The sequence below is a fragment of the Cannabis sativa genome, chromosome X (genome assembly GCF_029168945.1).
Source record: "Cannabis sativa cultivar Pink pepper isolate KNU-18-1 chromosome X, ASM2916894v1, whole genome shotgun sequence".
Classification (NCBI taxonomy): domain Eukaryota; kingdom Viridiplantae; phylum Streptophyta; class Magnoliopsida; order Rosales; family Cannabaceae; genus Cannabis; species Cannabis sativa.
Window position 1 is genome coordinate 4,816,417 of NC_083610.1, and position 17,928 is coordinate 4,834,344.

General features: G+C 35.3%; 1 protein-coding gene across 3 annotated transcripts; it reads left to right on the top strand.

Moving 5' to 3' along the window:
- The first annotated feature begins 13,057 nt into the window (after nucleotides 1–13,057).
- On the top strand, nucleotides 13,058–17,928 carry LOC115706057 (guanine nucleotide-binding protein alpha-1 subunit). 3 transcript variants are annotated; one of them, XM_061105354.1, is made up of 15 exons: nucleotides 13,069–13,281; nucleotides 13,366–13,422; nucleotides 13,945–14,107; nucleotides 14,242–14,314; nucleotides 14,663–14,700; nucleotides 14,794–14,883; nucleotides 15,049–15,126; nucleotides 15,294–15,401; nucleotides 15,527–15,628; nucleotides 16,295–16,350; nucleotides 16,448–16,582; nucleotides 16,681–16,774; nucleotides 16,875–16,934; nucleotides 17,023–17,102; nucleotides 17,478–17,928. In XM_061105354.1, exons 3-15 carry the CDS (start codon nucleotides 14,021–14,023, stop codon nucleotides 17,653–17,655), a joined length of 1,179 nt encoding a protein of 392 aa, XP_060961337.1. In that variant the 5' UTR covers nucleotides 13,069–13,281; nucleotides 13,366–13,422; nucleotides 13,945–14,020; the 3' UTR covers nucleotides 17,656–17,928. The 3 variants fall into 3 exon arrangements, with proteins under 3 accessions (XP_030489435.1, XP_060961337.1, XP_060961338.1); XM_061105355.1 differs by having other exon boundaries at nucleotides 13,071–13,281; nucleotides 13,366–13,747; XM_030633575.2 differs by lacking the exon at nucleotides 13,366–13,422 and having other exon boundaries at nucleotides 13,058–13,281.

A 17,928-nucleotide genomic window follows, 5' to 3' on the forward strand; every position in this document is an offset into this window, starting at 1 on the left:
AGCGTTGCTTTTTCTTGGACGACCTACAGGCTTCTTTTCCACAGGTACCCCAACTTTCATATTCTTGATGTGTTTTGGGAGAACCCAATCATCCTCGTCACCAGCAAGATTGATGGTATCATCGTAAATCTTCCTCCACGTTTCTTTTGAATAATAAGGTGAGCAAAGCGTGTACACACTTGTATTCGTTTTCAATACCGCGGCACATGCATGAAGGCAAGGGAGTTTCAATAACGTGAACACGCCGCAGGTGCATGTTCTTTCAACTAGATTCACATCACCACCTCTTTCATCGTTAGGTCCCCTTCCAACGTTATACAAATTGGCTCCATTTCGTTGGACGCGCCTGTACCTTACATTTTCATAAATTTTTGCCAAGTTTTTTTCAAAGAGCGTGGCCAAAGGGGTGGTACATTTGTCAGCATTTTCGAGGCGATCAGCGAACCACGATTGGAGTGTGAACCTGATAAATTCAACCAAAGTAGTTATTGGATATTTCCTGAACTCTTCTGTATCACTATTGAAGCTTTCAGCAGCGTTGCTCGTCATGATGTTGTATCTATCGCCCAAACAATAAGGGTGAGCCCACTTCTCAAACCCTATACTCTCCACATATGCAGCAATGGCCGGATTCATCTTTCTAAGCTTCTCGAACTCTCTATCGCATTCAGTCTTCGACCATGCGTAAGCAACATTATATATTTGGTTGTGAAAAGCATCAGTCTTGAATTTGGCGTTCACGTTCATAACAATGTGGTGATAGCATGCACAGTGGACTGCTTCGGGAAAAACGAGTTCAACAGCATGATCAATGCTTTGATGCCTATCTGACACAAACACTAAGTTCTCAACCACGCCAATTGCTACCCTCAACTTCTGTAAGAAATACGTCCAGGAGTCGTTATTCTCACTGTCAACGATACCATAAGCAACCGGCAACAATTGGTTGTTCGCATCGTATGCCACAGCAACTAACATTATACCGCCGTACTTCGTCTTCAAGAAGGTGCCATCGATACTCAAAACAGGACGACAAAAAGAAAAGCCCCTTCTACATGCACCGAGTGATATAAAACAGTACTTGAACCGCTCATCCTCTAAGTACAAGTCAGTAATGGTACCTGGATTCTTCTGTTCCAGCATGTACAAGTACCCAGGAAGCTTCATGTATGAAAACTCAGGCGTACCCCTAGCATACGTAAGTCCCATCTCCCTGCACCTCCACGCCTTCACATAACTCATACTGATACCATAGTTGTCAAACATGTCCCTCTGTATGTCTTTAGCCTTGTACTTAGTTCCATCTTGGGTGTACTTCCCCTTAATAAGGTGGCCAACTACCCATGGTGCTGCTTGACGGTGATCTGAACGTCTCGCATTCAAGTTACATGTGTGTTCATTGTGAAATACAGTGACCTCAAAGTTGTCAGAATGCATCTTCTTCCTCCCCCTCAATCTCCATTTACAATCTGGAGCCTTGCATGTAACGTACAACACATCAGGGGATGACTTCTTCACCATCCACTCAAAATTGTTATTAAGTGCAAACCTACCCACTACTTGTCTCAGTTCTTCCTTGTTTTCATAAAAATTACCAAGCTCTATCACCCCTGCTTCCTTACTTTGTAAACAAGTAGTTAGCTCATGATTTTCCATTATATCTTCCTTTGTCCACATGGGAGCTTTGAACTTGGTACAAACTTCAAAAGAGGAGAACGTTGAGAAGGTTGCATGACGAGCATGTTCTTCAGTTCTGCCTTTTCGACTACTGCTAGTTCCAGGTGTAGTGCGATTTTCACTACGAGGTTGTCGTTCTCGCTGTGTACCTTGGTTACTCGGTACACACTCTAACCTCAACGATGGTCCCGCTACGGCTTCATCGACTGCCAAATCATGTTCATCGTCCATATTCAAATCTACAATAGGATCGTTATTGTAGAAGGTTGTATCGAACTCTTCAAACTGATGAAATCCTGTCGCTTCTTGTTCTTGCCCTACATTGGTCGGAACCTCTAAATTGGTCGGAACCTCTAAATTGGTCGGAACCTCCTCATTCACACCAATCCCAACATCTGTTTCGGGAACGCAAGACCCTACCACACTTCGAGGGAGAGGATTAGTAGGCGGCGTAGGCTCCGAATCCCAACTTTTCTCACCTTGGTCACGAATAATGGCATAAACTCTGTATTTGACATTGTTGCAACGTTCTCAGTTGGCGTTCTCTCTTAATAACCTCTGGTGCAACCATTTTTCCCTTCATGTACAAGGAACAAATCTCCAACTTTAAATCATACGCTACCGGATCAACTTCCAACTCTTCATATAAAATTTGTCCCAATTCTTGTAGGGTTGTCTCGATTTATGCTTGTCAACGCGTCAATTTGCTATTTGCTTTGTAGATCTAATTATAATTCTCACATAACCAAACACCATCGTACGATACAACAAGGAACACTTTCTCTCCTGCAATTGCAAACCAAAAAAACAAGGTGAGTAAAGGAAAAAACACCCAAAAAAAATAAAAATCGACATCCCATCGATATCAATCGACATAATGTCGATAACCACAACAGCAAAAATTATGACACTAATTGTCGACATTGTGTTGACATAATATCGACATAACGTCGACAACCACACCAAGTATGCTCGCCATCGATATAACATCGACACACCATCGACATTCAATCGACAAACACACAGTGCATGCGTTTCGTGTTTTACGGTTACACATTTAATGGTAATAAATTTTACCTACGTTCCCAACAACCCTTTCCAACTGACACGTTGCATGTCAGACACGTGTCCTATCGACAAGCTATCGACATGACATCGACATGGTATCGACAAATAAGTTAGCAGTGTGACTAAATTGGCATGTTGTCGACAACATATCGACATTGTATCGACATTCAGTCGACAAATACACAATTTCATGCGTTTTACCTGTACAGTTACACATTTAATGACCATTTAATTTTCCTACATTCCCAACATGTTTACTGCTCTATAAAAGCAAATCCCTTCCTTATTCATAAGTGCTCTTGTCTTCTACTTCTCTCTTACTCTTAAAAATTTCTCTTATTCTTAAGTTCTAAATATGGCGCCAAGAAAGAACAAAGGCAAATTCCCCATCTTAACTCCTGAAGAGCTGAAGCAGGAGCCTGATGTTGGCATAATTACTCCTGAAATGCAGAAAGTTTTTGACGCCCAAAGAGCTTTCGAAAGAGAACGATGTGGGAACGAGTTCAGGTTCAGGCAACTTGAAGCACATTTTTGCAAAACTGGTGTATGGCCGGCTCCACCACCAGGGTTCCCCGAAGGATGCCGTCGTTGCAAACTAGGCATCTTTAACGGTAAACCGGTGAAGCCTGGAACATTATGCAAGTATTGCAAGGCTCACCTATAAGCCAAATAATTTTTTAAAAAATAATTTGTTATGTTATGGCTTGTGGTGAGTTTTATTTAATGTTTGTTTTTTTTTTTTATGAACTTTGTTTTTTGTTTTTTTTAATGTTTTTTTATGTTATGTTTTTATGTTATTTTATTTTATGTTACTTTAATGTTATGTTATGTTTTATTTATGGCTTTTTTTATTTGCATCGATATTTTGTCGACATGGTGTCGACAAAATATCGACAATTTCTCAAAAAAAGATAAATGTTTTTTGTCGACATGCTGTCGACAAAATGTCGACAAATTGTAAATAATTTTTGGTTGCTTAATGTCGATAATATGTCGACATTATGTCGACATAACGTCGATAATGGTCGTCACTGACCTTTCCTTGTGTAATCATCGACAAACCATCGACAAATTATCGATATATCATCGATAACACTGGAAAACCCAGAATTCGACTAAAAACCAGATCTGCCAGATCTCAACAATTTCAGACCAAAAAACAGCAGTTCCAACAAATAACACACATATAACAATTTTAAACTACATAAAGTCAAACAAAATGCTTAAAACACAACTTACCCATTATAATGGTGTAAGATTCTTGAGTGATATTGGGTTGTGCTTCGGTTTTCCACCAACACCCACCGAGAAACAACCATTCAAGAGGGAAGAGAGAGAGGGACGGACGAGAAAGAGGGAAATTTTTGAGAACTTTTTTCAGTTTTTTCTAGAGAGAGAGAGTGGTGCACGAGAGAGAGGGAAGAGAGAGAGAAAGACCAATTTTATTTTATTTTTTTTAAAAAAAAGGGTAAAATGGGAAGTTCATGTAATCAATAGACTAAATTTGTACAAATTAAAGGAGGGTATCAATTTTGATATGGCTTGTATTATTAAGGCCAAAAAGTGAAATTTTCCTTTTTAATTTTTGTCTTTTGACATATGATTTTTAAATTTTAAATGTAATTATAAAGGAAAATTTTAAAATAGATTTAGTGTTATTAATTTTGAAACAACTTTTAATATATTTTTCTGAAGATAAAAACTCAAAATGACAAAGATAATTAATCATCAATACTCAAGTTCTTTGCGACATAAACATAAATACTTAAGTTTAACTTCTAATTGTAAATAAAAACTTATGTTTAATTTTTTACAGTAATAATACCTAAGTTATATTTTGAAATACTTTAAGTACCTGATCGTTAAATGTTAAGTTATTATCCACATGTAATTTTTTTATTGGTATATTTAAACTATTTTTGTTTTTAAATAAAAATTTAGTGACTTGAACCAATCAGGAATTACCACGTGACAATTTACTTAACACTTAACATCTAAGTAGCTACCACGTAAAAAAAACATCCAAGTAGCTACAGAAGTTATTGAATTATAATTTAAGTATTATAACCGTTAAAAATTAAACTTAAATATTTATTTACAGTTGAATTAATTTAAGTACTCTTAAACTTAAATATTTATGTCAAAAAATTATATTTTTTTTAAAAAAAAACCAAATGAGTCCACGCCGTATACTATTGAGTTACTCCTGGAGTTGTATTTTTTGCAAGAGACAAAAACCTATTCATTTATAATAATCAAATTTTTATTAATTATCAAAATTAATAATAATAATTAAAATTATATATATAAATAATTTGGATGAGTCTTGTTTTCCAGGTTTGACTAAAAACAGAGAGAGTCTCTGTATGTGCAGCTTTCGGCGCTCTTTCTTTCCCTTTCCATAATTTTAGCCAAAACTATCTCTCTCTCTTAAATCTTAATAATATTTATATTATAACATTTTTAACTTAAATGTCCTTATTTTATTCATTATTTACCAAATTAGTCCCTAGTAAAGAGAGTATTTTTGCTAATTAAATCTTACATAACTCACCTTCTTGAAAAACATTAGGGTGAGCAAAAAATCCAAGAAACTGATCAAACTGAGTTCACCAACCGTCCAAACATCGAAAAAACTAACATTGAAAAAACTAAAAACTGAAAAATCCACCTTCGGTTAAAATCGCATTTGCACAGTCAGTTTTAGTGTTAATGGTAAACTGACTAATTAAACCGAGAACCGACCAAACATATATATATATATTATATACTATACATATATAATATAATTATTTTTGTACATATTTAATATACAATTTTATTAAACTAGTTTTAGTTGTTATTTTTTTAATTTAAAATCTCAATTATTCATTGCTTTATTTTATTATAATTTGATGTATTTACGTATTATATACACACATTCATATAATAATACAAGTTTTTAATATCTCATTACCAACTAGTAGCACAAAATAATTTGAGCAAATCTAAGAAAAAATATTTTATATTATTTATTTAACTAAAAAATTTGTTCTTAAATTATATGATATTTGATACAATACTATAATTTTTGTAGTTTTTAAATAATTATAGCAAATTTAAAAACTTATATTTTTTTTTAAAAAAAAGAAGCTCGATTTGGTCGGTTTAAACCGACCAAACTATAAATTAAAACAATCAATTTTTTTACTTTTATAAAATGGTCAGTCGATTTTCGGATTATAACCATAAAAATCAAAAACCGAATTTTTGAATTTTTTTGTGTAAATAATCTACCAATAAATTGTAAAAAAGTATACATAAAAAGAATAAAAAGTCAGTGGCTAGATATAGATAAGAGGACATCGAATACATATGATGAGCTATAACAATGGTTAAAGAGCCCAACATAGCAAGTTAAGAGATAATTGAACATGCCATGACGTTGTTAGGATCTTATATAGGCTTTTATGGCCCTGACCAGTAAATGGACCTTTATGAAATATTTCTACCATTTTGTACCAACAAACCAAACCCAAACCAAATCAAAAAAATATAATTATATTAGAATGATAATTTTTAAATTAAAATTATATATAAATTTAAAATTTAACCCACAATCCAGTTATAATTATAATTATTTGATTACATTTATGTTAATTTTTTTTGTCAAGACATTTATGTTACTTTGTATAAGGTTATAGTTGTATATTTCCAATTAATTACTAAACATATAAGGTAAAAAAGGTGTCAAAAATTGTTACATCAATTATTATTATTATTATTATTTTTTTTTTGAATGGGAATGGATGATATTATTAATTTAAATCCGCAATCACAATCGATTTGAGAGTACTAGGAAGAGTACTCTCCGAAAAACTACGATCAGACCAATAACAAGAGCCACGAGCCAAACAATGGGCAGCCTTGTTAGCAGATCGCTTAACATGAGAAATAGTTACATTAAATAAAGAAGACAATAAAACTTTGCAGTCTTTTACAACAATTCCAAACATTGAAGGCATATCAATTTGACTTTGCAAAGCTTGAACGGCAGTAAGGCAGTCCGTCTCGATCACCACATTCGACAGTTGTGAGTCTTTTATCCAACTCAAGGCTTCTTTTATGCTAATTATTTCAGCGAAAGGAGCATTAGAGAAGCCATACGAGTAGGTAGAAGAAGCCAATATAACAGCCCCATTAGAGTCTCGAGCTATGAATCCTGTGCCAAAAGAGTTGGTAGCATCAAATGTAGCTCCATCAACATTGATTTTGGTCATTCCTTCAGCTGGTTTGGACCATGAGTTGCAATTGTCTTTGGGTACGGTGGAGTTTAGAAAAATTGGCTCAAACCGAAGACTTTGTGCTGAAAGCCATTGTCCAAGTGATTGATGAGCGATAGAGACTACATCAGCTGCGGAACTAACACGATTATTCCAAATGAGGTTGTTGCGAGCTTTCCATATAGACCAACTTACCATTAGGATTTCTGCTATATAGTCTCCATCATGTCGAGACCATTTTTCAGCAAACCAGTCGAAAAAACTGGTGCTATTTGAAGCTGAGAGAGACACGGCAGACCTGTTCCAGCAAGAGACTGAGAATGGACACTCGATGAACAAGTGGTAGGTGGTTTCTGAGGCGTCATTGCAGAAAACACAAGCAGCTGTTACAGGTACGTGTTTAATCCGAAGTTGATCTCGAGTGGCAAGGCATTCGGTTAAAGCTCTCCACGCGAAATGAAGAACTTTTGGTGGCACTTTGATCTTCCAAAACTTTTTCCAAAAGTTAGAGCCTTCATCAGATGCCCAGTGGCCTTTTGTCTCTTGAATATGTCTGTAGGCGCTCTTGACAGAGTAAAAACCAGCAGTCTCTTTACACCAGTACCAAACATCGTCGACAGCTTGGTTGCTAAGAGGAATTCCGAGAATTAGTTGAGCTTCACTTGGAATGAAAAGGTCTGTGATGATGTCATGATCCCACTCCCTTTGATCAATTTTCATTAGCTGACTGACCTTGCAATTAACAAGGCTCGGATGGGAGGAGGTGATACACGGCTGAGAATCAGATGGAAGCCAAGGAGTTTGCAAGACATTTGTGGAAGTACCCGGGCCTATTCTGATTCTTGCACCCATTTTAACAATGTCTTGAGACTCAAAAATACTCTTCCAAATGAAACTTGGGTTACTCCCAAGAGTAGCTGTGAGAAAGTTACTGTGAGGGTAATACCGTGCTTTATAGACTCTACTCACAAGGGATTGGTTATTAACAAGAAGGCGCCAACCTTGTTTTCCAAGTAATGACAAATTATAGTCATGAAGACTACGAAAACCCATGCCGCCAACATCCTTCTGCTTTGTTAAGCGTTTCCAACTCATCCAACTTATACCACGGGTGTTTTGATTGGAAGAATTCCACCAATACTTAGACATCATGCTCTCCAAGGAAGAGCAAGTATCTAAGGGTAAAAGAAACACCGACATTGCATAACTAGGGAGAGCCTGAGCCACAGTTTTGAGTAAAACCTCACGAGCAGCTTTGGATAAGAATCTTCCTTCCCAGCTTTGTATTCTCTTTTGCATTTTTTCTTTGAGAAACCCCAATATTGCGTTCTTGTTTCTGCCCATGGTACAAGGAAGACCAAGGTATGTTGAGTTCTCTGGGGCTATCTCCATTTGTAATAAGGAACAGATGCGATCTTTAACCATTTCAGTAGTGTTCATACTAAAGAAAATAGAGCTTTTACCAAAGTTAACCTGCTGTCCAGAAGCTGACTCAAAGAGTTGTAACAATCTCATGACATTAGAAGCTTCTCTCTCAGTTGCTCTACAATAAATGTAACTATCATCTGCAAACAATAAGTGAGATATGATAAGAGCTCCATTAGCTACTTTACAACCTCTTAGATGACCGAGTCTTTCAAAGTTGGTAATTAGCGATGACAAGCCCTCAGCACAGATCAAAAATAGATAGGACGATAGAGGGTCTCCCTGACGAATGCCTCTATGAGGAATAATTGGGCCAAGGCTTTTACCACTATGTACCACATTGTATTCAACAGAGGTAAGAGTTTGTAGAATTAACTCAACAAAATAACTAGCAAACCCCATACGAAGCATCATAGCACGAATAAAGTCCCACTCAACACGATCATACGCCTTACTCAAATCAAGTTTCAAAGCCATAAAGCCTTCTTTGCCTTTACGTTTACGCTTCAAGTAGTGCATAACTTCAAAAGCTATCATAATATTATCAGAAATAAGTCGGCCTGGGACAAAAGCTGACTGATGTTCAGATATAATATGATGAAGCACAATCTTTAAACGGTTAGCAAGTACCTTAGAGATGACTTTGTAAAGGACATTACAAAGTGAAATGGGACGCAAATCACTCATTGTGCAAGGCTGTTTTTTCTTAGGAATAAGCACAATGTTGGTTCGGTTTAACCCAGCAGGCAGAGAACAAGTTGAGAAAAAATCCTTCACTTGGTTGACCACATCACAACCAACAATCGACCAATATTTCTGATAAAAACCGGGGGTCATACCATCTGGGCCAGGTGACTTGTCCGGATGCATCTGAAACAAAGCCTTTTTCACTTCTTCGTCAGTAATCAGGGCAAGTAAAGTTTCATTCTCAGCAATGGTAACAGTCGGAGCAATACTCATGACAACATCGTTAAAATCAGTAGAGGATGAAGTAAAAAGAGTCTCAAAGTAATCAATAATAAGAGAGTCTAACCCCGTGTTCCAATTAACCCACGAACCAGTAGCGGATTGAAGACTGTGAATGGTGTTGTGCTTCTTACGAGATGTCGCCTTGGCGTGAAAAAAGGCTTCTTCCATTACGATCACCTTCTCTAAGCCAAAGTTGCTTGGATCTTTGGCGCCAAAACACCTCTCGCTGGTTCAGAGTTTCGGTTAGCAGATTTTGAGCTTCTTTGTACTTTTTGACCGACTCCACATCACGCCCTCTCTTCCACTTTTTTATCTCTTTCTTGCACTTGGAAATTCTGGCTTTGAAATTGCCAGTATACTCACGCCCCCATTTTGACAAGTTTTCCCCACAGATAGTTATCTTTTGAAGTATAGAGCAATTCGTGTTAAACTCCCAGACCTCTTTTACTACCTGGAAGCAGAGAGGTTCACGCAACCATGCGTTTTCGAATCGGAATTGGTGTGCTGAAGCGAATAGTTGCTGAACTGAAGGTTGTAGTAGCAGTGGGCAATGGTCTGAAGCAGTGATTTCGAGGTTAAAAAGTTGAGCTGAAGGGAAAAAATCTGACCAATTATGAGTGACCAAAGCTCTATCGAGTCGGACTTCGATCAAATTAGTGGTTCCTCTTCCACGTTCCCATGTATAAGGATAACCAATAAGATCAAGATCGATTAAATTGCAGTCCGAGAGAGTTTGGTTAAAGCCATCGATTAATCGTTGCGGGTAATTGTTGCCTCCTCTCTTGTCGTTATGGCTGGTAACATTGTTCAGGTCTCCAACAATGCACCAAGGGAGTGTCAAAAGTTGCTTCAGGTTACGAATGAGATTCCATGTTTGCTGGCGTTGTTCTCTGTTAGGTTCTCCATACAAACCGGTGAGTCTCCATGGTACTGACTGAGGCGCATCAATTTGAAGATCAATAAAGTTGACAGAATAGTGTAACAATTGGACTTCAGCACTATTTTTCCAAAGCATGGCAATACCTCCACTATGACCTCTTGCGTCTATCGAATACATACCTTCAAAGCCCACTTTCACTCTAAATTTCTCAATGACAGAATTGTTACTTAAAGTTTCACAAAGAAAAATGAAATTGGGTCTCTTTTGGGCCACAAGGTCCACAAGGAATTGAAGGGTCCATGGGTTCCCAAGCCCACGACAATTCCAGCTTAAAATACTCATAATGAGCGGTGGGCCTGGGAACCAGAACCCACCAATAAGTCGTTTTTTGAGCCCACTTGAGAATTGGGTCTCTGTATGGTATTTTCACTAGCATCCTCTTGCATAACTTCATGAAAAGGCCCATCAAAATTTCCTTTGTGTGACTCAGCATGAGTCGGATCACTTGGGACAGTGATATCCTCCAATCTCGTGCGTCTCCTTTTAGAATCAGTGATCACACTATCCTCCATTTCCTCCTCAAGATCTTCCAACTGTATGATTTTTGAATTAATGGAATTATTTCCATTTATAGGCCTCATTGTAATTGCAGATTCCATTACTCCTTTTGATTTGCCAAGATTGATACTAGGTCGAGTAAATGCCCCATGATTTCCTGCGGCTGGTTCCTTAATCAGTGGAGATTGATTGGTGTCTGAAGTCTTGTTCACACCAGTGGGAGTTCGAATGGAATTTTCTGGTTCATCTTCATCGCCGTTCTGCAGCCACTGACTTCCAATAAGGTTATGCCTACGCCGTGGTTGAGCTCGCATCCATGCTCCATAAGGTTGAGAAAGTTGGTCTGCTGGAGTGTCGAAACGTTGTGGGCAGAGTCTTTCGGAGTGTCCGAGTATACCACACACGAAGCAGAAAGTTGGGAGGAATTCGTATTTAAACATAGCCCAGAAACCTTCGTCTCCCGCTGTACGTCGTAGCTTCATTCTCCTTTTCAGGGGAGTAGTCACGTTAAGAGTAACTCTGACCCGCAAGTAATCTCTCCAAATGCCTCTGAAGTTCTTCGGATCGGATTCAACATATGTACCGATAAAATTGCCTGCTCGTTGAAGAACAATATCAGATTTGAAGCCATACTGGAGGCCATGAACTTGTACCCATATGTCAAGGGAGTTGATGGGCACTAGTCTCGGATCATCTGCTGGTTTGAGCTTTGTAAAAACAAACTGAATACGATTAAAGGTCCACGGACTTCCTTCTATAACACGGTTCAAATCTAATTCATGATAGAATTGAAATAAGAATCTATTAGATTCAAGTTGTTTCACGTACATTCCTTTGCCCGGTTGCCAAAGAGAAGCCATCATGTGACGCATAACATCATAGTCAATGGCTCTTGCTGTAAGAAACCTTCCAACAATACATAATTCCACATTAGCAATTTCAGTTGCAGATTCTTCAAAGTCGAAAGTGTTGCCATAATCATCCTCACCTTCAATCTCAATATTAGCATAGAGATCTTCTAATTCCTTCACTGAATAACTACTAGACGCCATACTTTTAGAGACAAGATCAAACACTAGGAATTCTAGAGAAACATTCTCACCATGTCAGAAGACAAGACTCCTATAATAGGTAATATTAGAGATTAATAGTGTCTTTTAGCTTACGTGGTGATTTTTTATTGTTTTTACATCAATTATTTTTTTAGGTTAAGGTTCAATAAAAATTCTATTTATTTTATAAATAATTTTATATACTTTCAAATCCAAATGTTTTTATGCATCTTATATTAAATAATAAAAAAAAACTAAAAAAAAAAATATGTGAAATATTCTACTAGTAATTATAATATTAATGAATATGTCCATTATGTTGTTTATTTTTTCCTTTTATTTTTTGTAAAGGAAAAATAGTATTTAATAAAAATATAGTAAAAAAATGAAAGGTCTATTACTTTTTTTTGAATATTTTATAATTATAAAATAAAAACAATAAAATTATTTTAGTCAATACAAAATTTATTTCATTACATTATTATACCAAACTAAACATTATAATCAATTCATATTTTCATTATAATTCAATTAGATTACTTACTATTGCATTACACTAAATAAACACCATTAATTACTACTCTTTATAGTGTCTTCTTAAGACTAAGGTGACGTTTGGTTGGAGGTAATAAAATAGAATCAAAATAAAATAATTTTTATTACATTCATTTATTTGGTTATATTTTAAAGTATTAAAATGTCATTACAATATAATGTCCTTTTTACTATATTGATGGAATAATTATTCCATTTTGAAATGGAAGGATATTCAACATAACATGAGAAAAAATTTACTTTTTTTTTATTAATTTTTTTTTGCATTTTAAATTTTATTTTTTTTCTATTACATTCATATTCTCATTTTCATTATTATGTTTTCATTTCTCTCAATCAAATGCTACCTAAATTTCTAAAAAAAGAAAAAACAGGGACTGAATTGCAAAATAAATTAAAATTCAAGAGGCATCAAATCAATACTTAAAATTCCTAAATTATTATTATATATTATCTTTATATTTTTATAAATAAATAAATATATTTGGTATTGAAATAAACGACATTGATTTGTATTAAAAAAATACAATCTTAATAATAATAATATTATTAAGATTAAGACAATTAATTAAGATTAATATATTCCAACCAAAAACCTTAGACTTAGACCAAAAGCCAGACCAGAACAGACCACCCATTGCTGTCTTCTTCTTCCTTTCAATATTAATACTCTCTCTCTCTCTCTACACAACAAATCTAGCTCCACCGCAGAGCACCCCCTTTTCACTACAAAAGAATATATTTTTATTTTTATATTTATATGTATGTATATATAGGTCTATAGATATATATATAAATATATGTAACCCCCCTTCACTTTTTTCTTCTTTGTCAGGTAAACCCCTTTACTTCACTGTACTTTGTTCTGCTCTTTTGTTCTTTCCTTTTGCTTACCCCATCACCATTTTTCTCGCTCTAGATCTTCTGGGTTTTTCTTATTAGCTTTGGAGATCTCTCTAATTGACCAAAAGATTAAGTGGGTTTATGTTATTATTCTTTTTTGCTTTTTGAAAAAGATTCAATTTGTTGATGGGTTTTTGTTTAATACCTTTTGGGTTTGTGTTTTTGGTTGGTGGCTTTAATGGGTTGTTGTTATTTATTTTTATTTATTTTTCAATTTTTAGATGGATGGGTAGGTGGAGATATGTTTAATGGGTTTATTTTTGAGTATAAAGTTTGAATTTTTGGAATTGAAAGTTTGAATCTGCTCATCAATGTCTGTTTATTGAGAGAGTTAGTGTGTTTGTTTTTGACAATTTTCTCAATTATGAGAGAATGAGATAATGTTAAAGTTTGTTGAGGTAATGGGGTTTTAATGATTTGGATTTTATGTTTAATCTGTGTTAATTGCCATGTTATTAGTTTGTTAGATGAAAAGATCATTCATAGTACAAATCAATGTTCTTTCTTGGATGTTTTTTTATTAATTTATTTTGTGATTAAGAAATGTAGTTAATCTACATTGACCCTGTGACTAATTATGTTATCGTATGATTAGGTGTAAGAAGTGAACAATTTGAATGGGAAGTGAAAGCTCATTTTGAGAAGTAGTTGAACTTGAACTCCATACTTCTATGCTGTCTTTTTTGATAGAGAATATGGGCTTACTCTGTAGTAGAAACCGCCATTTGAATCAAGCCGATACTGAAGAGAATGCACAAGTGAGTGATTCTTGATTAGTGGAAAGGAAACAAGTATAGTTTTGGTAGTTTTACTCATTTTAAAAATTTCATGTTTTTAGATTCATGTGGTTATTGTAATCTGACTTCATTGTTGCTGTATTATGTTTTCCCAGGCTGCTGAAATCGAAAGGCGAATTGAGCTAGAGACAAAAGCTGAAAAGCATATTCAGAAGCTTCTATTGCTTGGTATGTGTTCATGAGCATGCTCTTTATATCAATAGATTTGTTCTTCTAAATATCTATTTTTTCAAGTGATTTTTTGCTTCTTTTTCGTATCTGTTACCTTATCATTCAACATTCATACCTTGGTTTAATCAGTGAGAGAGAAAAAAAGAAGAAGAGCAATATTTTAGAACCGAAAACTATTCAATCTTGGCTGCCTAAGATTAGATATCTTTTCTTTCGTACCCTATTTCTGCTGTTATGGTGTGCAGTTTTGGTGTAGCATATTTCAAGTACTTAACTTTCAATTCTAGAATGTTAGTAGTATTGTTTGGGTTAATCTTCAACTAATACTATCATCATTCTATAAAGGTGCTGGTGAATCGGGCAAGTCCACAATTTTTAAGCAGGCAAGACATTGTGTTTGTTTCTCTTTGAAAGAATAAGAGTATTTGTTGATCATCCGATTAATCGTATTCTTATCGATCATCATTTTTATGCAGATAAAACTTTTGTTCCAAACTGGTTTCGATGAGGCAGAGCTCAATGGCTACACATCAGTCATCCATGCCAATGTATATCAGACCATAAAAGTACGCAATACTTGAAAGGGTGTGTTGGTTATTTCCCTTTCTGCATAATATGATGAGTACTACATAGTTGGTCTTGGTGGGGAGTACTACATAGTTGTGATATTTGTCTCGAGAATGATCTGATTGTAGTTCTTGTATCGTTGTGTGTCGAATGTGGATGGACAGTTATTGCATGATGGATCAAAGGAGCTTGCTCAGAGCGAAAAAGATTCATCGAAGTATGTTTTGTCAAGTGAAAATAAGGTTTGAATTCATTATTTCTTTGTCTAATATACTACATTTCTCGGGTTTTGTCTTTTGATATAACTAAAATTTAAGTTGAAAGAAAGAACTTAGTTCTGCTGTCTACGCGTGTTTGAACATTGCCCAAGATAACAAAATGACAATAATAATAATAAAATGTTCTTTAGGAGATCGGAGAAAAACTATCGGAAATTGGAGGCAAGTTGGAATATCCCCGTCTCACCAAAGATCTTGCACAGGAAATAGAGACTTTATGGAAAGATCCCGCGATTCAGGTATTTGTCCTTCAACTGGTTACATCAGTCCAAATGATGATTCGTTGCTCGGTCTGCTCTTTGATGTGTTTATCCCTTTGCTTTATTGTGTCATCTTTAATATCTGTGTAACTTGATCGCTATAGGAAACTTATAATCGTGGCAATGAACTCCAAGTTCCTGACTGTGCTCATTATTTCATGGAGAATCTGGAAAGATTGTCGGACTCGAATTATCTTCCAACAAAGGTACCTAAACTAAAGTTTTGCAGTATTCTTTGTTTCCTTATAATCGTCAATATATACCGGGGCATCTGAGTTGTACATTCTTTTCTAAAGTGCATTGTTAGGGAAGGTTCATTTTATACAATGAATTCCCGAAAATAATGTAGTGATAAACGAAATATGTGGACCCGAATGTTGTTTATAGACTAAGCCCTGTTTGGATAAAGCTTATTTTAAGCTGCTTTAAGGTTTTAGAAAAGACACTTTTGTGAAGCTATAAGTATAAGCAAAATCTATGTCAAATGAAGCCTAAATCCTTTAATTCGCTTCATTAAGGCGATCTTATCATTAAAAAGCTGATTAGTGAATAATTGTGTAGCAAAGATGGTCCTTTTTGAGAAGCTATAAGTATAAACAAAAGCTATACCAAACAGGGCCTAAACCCTTCTTCTAACGCTCTTCATTAAGATAGTTTTAGCATTAAAAAGCCGAGTGGTGAATAATTGTGTATCAAAGATCTCATAATGAACTTAACTTTCTTATCGGGGCATGTAGTTGTCCTATTACCGGTTAACTGTTTATATTATCTTATTATCATGTTACATTATTGAAATTTATGCTCGGGTATTATTACTTCGATGTTAGGAGAATTTCATATCTTATACACGATTGTTGTATTCTACGGTACAGGAGGATGTTCTCTATGCTAGAGTTCGTACAACGGGTGTAGTAGAGATTCAGTTCAGGTAGATATCTTCATTGAAGTGAATAATGACTTTACCGTCGTACAATTCAGCTCAAAACGCTCACAAGATTTTATGTGAAAAACTATTAATTTGGCAGTCCTGTTGGAGAAAATAAGAAAAGTGGTGAAGTATACAGACTATTCGATGTTGGAGGACAGAGAAACGAGAGACGGAAATGGATTCATCTGTTCGAAGGTGTTACAGCAGTGATTTTTTGTGCTGCAATTAGTGAGTAAGTAAATGTTTTTTGCCTAATCAAATGCTTGTAGCTACAATGGTGCTGAGCCTGAATTTCGGTTATTTAAGCCAATTTCCTTTTTGTTTTCTTAGGTATGATCAAACACTATTTGAAGATGAAAACAAGAACCGAATGATGGAGACGAAAGAACTCTTTGAATGGGTCTTGAAGCAACCGTGTTTCGAGGTTTTTCTTTCTTGCTACATTGTTTTTATTGTGTCTTTGCTTGTTGTATCGACAAGAATGCTAAGATTTATTTATTTCTTTTTTCGGTTTTGGAATACAGAAGACATCCTTCATGCTGTTTCTAAACAAGTTCGATATATTCGAGAAGAAGGTGCTAAATGTAAGTAGAGTAGTAGCGAACAATGTCCATTTATAACGCTGCTCGAGAATTAGCTTTCGATTAAATGTTCTTCATCTCTGTTCTGCAGGTACCGCTTAATACATGCGAGTGGTTTAAAGATTATCAACCGGTATCAACGGGAAAACAAGAGATTGAACATGCATACGAGTAAGAATTTTCCTCTTTCGTTGTCCTTTCGAATTAAAGATAGTAAACCTATGTTGAGTGCTTAGCAAATTAAGTCAGGGTTGAGATTTCTGAACACGAAATATATATAGCTCGGGTTACAGTTAACTAATTAGACATGTCTTTTTGCATAACACAAACACAAATATAACACAACAACACGAATCACCACCACTAATTTTCACCTTTGAAGATTATTCATGATCCCATAAAAGGTTCGAGTTTATTCTCGGGATGTGCATAGCAATTCTATAGTTTTCTAGTGCAGTATTGTAAAAGTTTAAGCGGGGATCGTAAGTCGAGATTTTTCCTCGGAAAAGTAAAATGAACTATTTCAAATCTCTCCATTTATTTCAGGTTTGTGAAGAAGAAATTCGAGGAATTGTATTTTCAAAGCACAGCTCCCGATAGAGTAGACCGAGTTTTCAAGATCTACAGAACCACCGCGCTCGATCAAAAGCTCGTTAAGAAGACTTTCAAGCTTGTGGATGAGACTTTAAGGAGAAGAAACCTCTTTGAGGCTGGCTTGTTGTGACCCTATAACTTACTACTACTGATTACTGAACTGTCACTTTCTCAGGAAAATTTGGAAAAAGAAAGGAAAGGGAAAGGGAAAGAAAAGAAAAGAAAAGAAAAAGAAAATTGGTGTTTTGGGAAAAACTTCAATCAGATTTTTTTTTGAGCACTTTTTGCTTCTTTATTATTGATTCTTAGCATTTATTTGATTTTTAATTAAATATAATGGAAAAAAATCAGGAAAAAAATATGATAATTTTTATTTAATATTATTTATAGAGATTTATTGGTA

Bases quoted from the DNA above. Each gene is read 5' to 3' on its own strand.
- LOC115706057 (XM_030633575.2), top strand. From the start codon at position 14,021: ATGCTGTCTTTTTTGATAGAGAATATGGGCTTACTCTGTAGTAGAAAC. The intron at 16,351-16,447 runs GTAGATATCTTC...TTAATTTGGCAG, and splicing joins GTAGTAGAGATTCAGTTCAG to TCCTGTTGGAGAAAATAAGA. The intron at 16,775-16,874 runs GTTTTTCTTTCT...TTTGGAATACAG, and splicing joins TGAAGCAACCGTGTTTCGAG to AAGACATCCTTCATGCTGTT.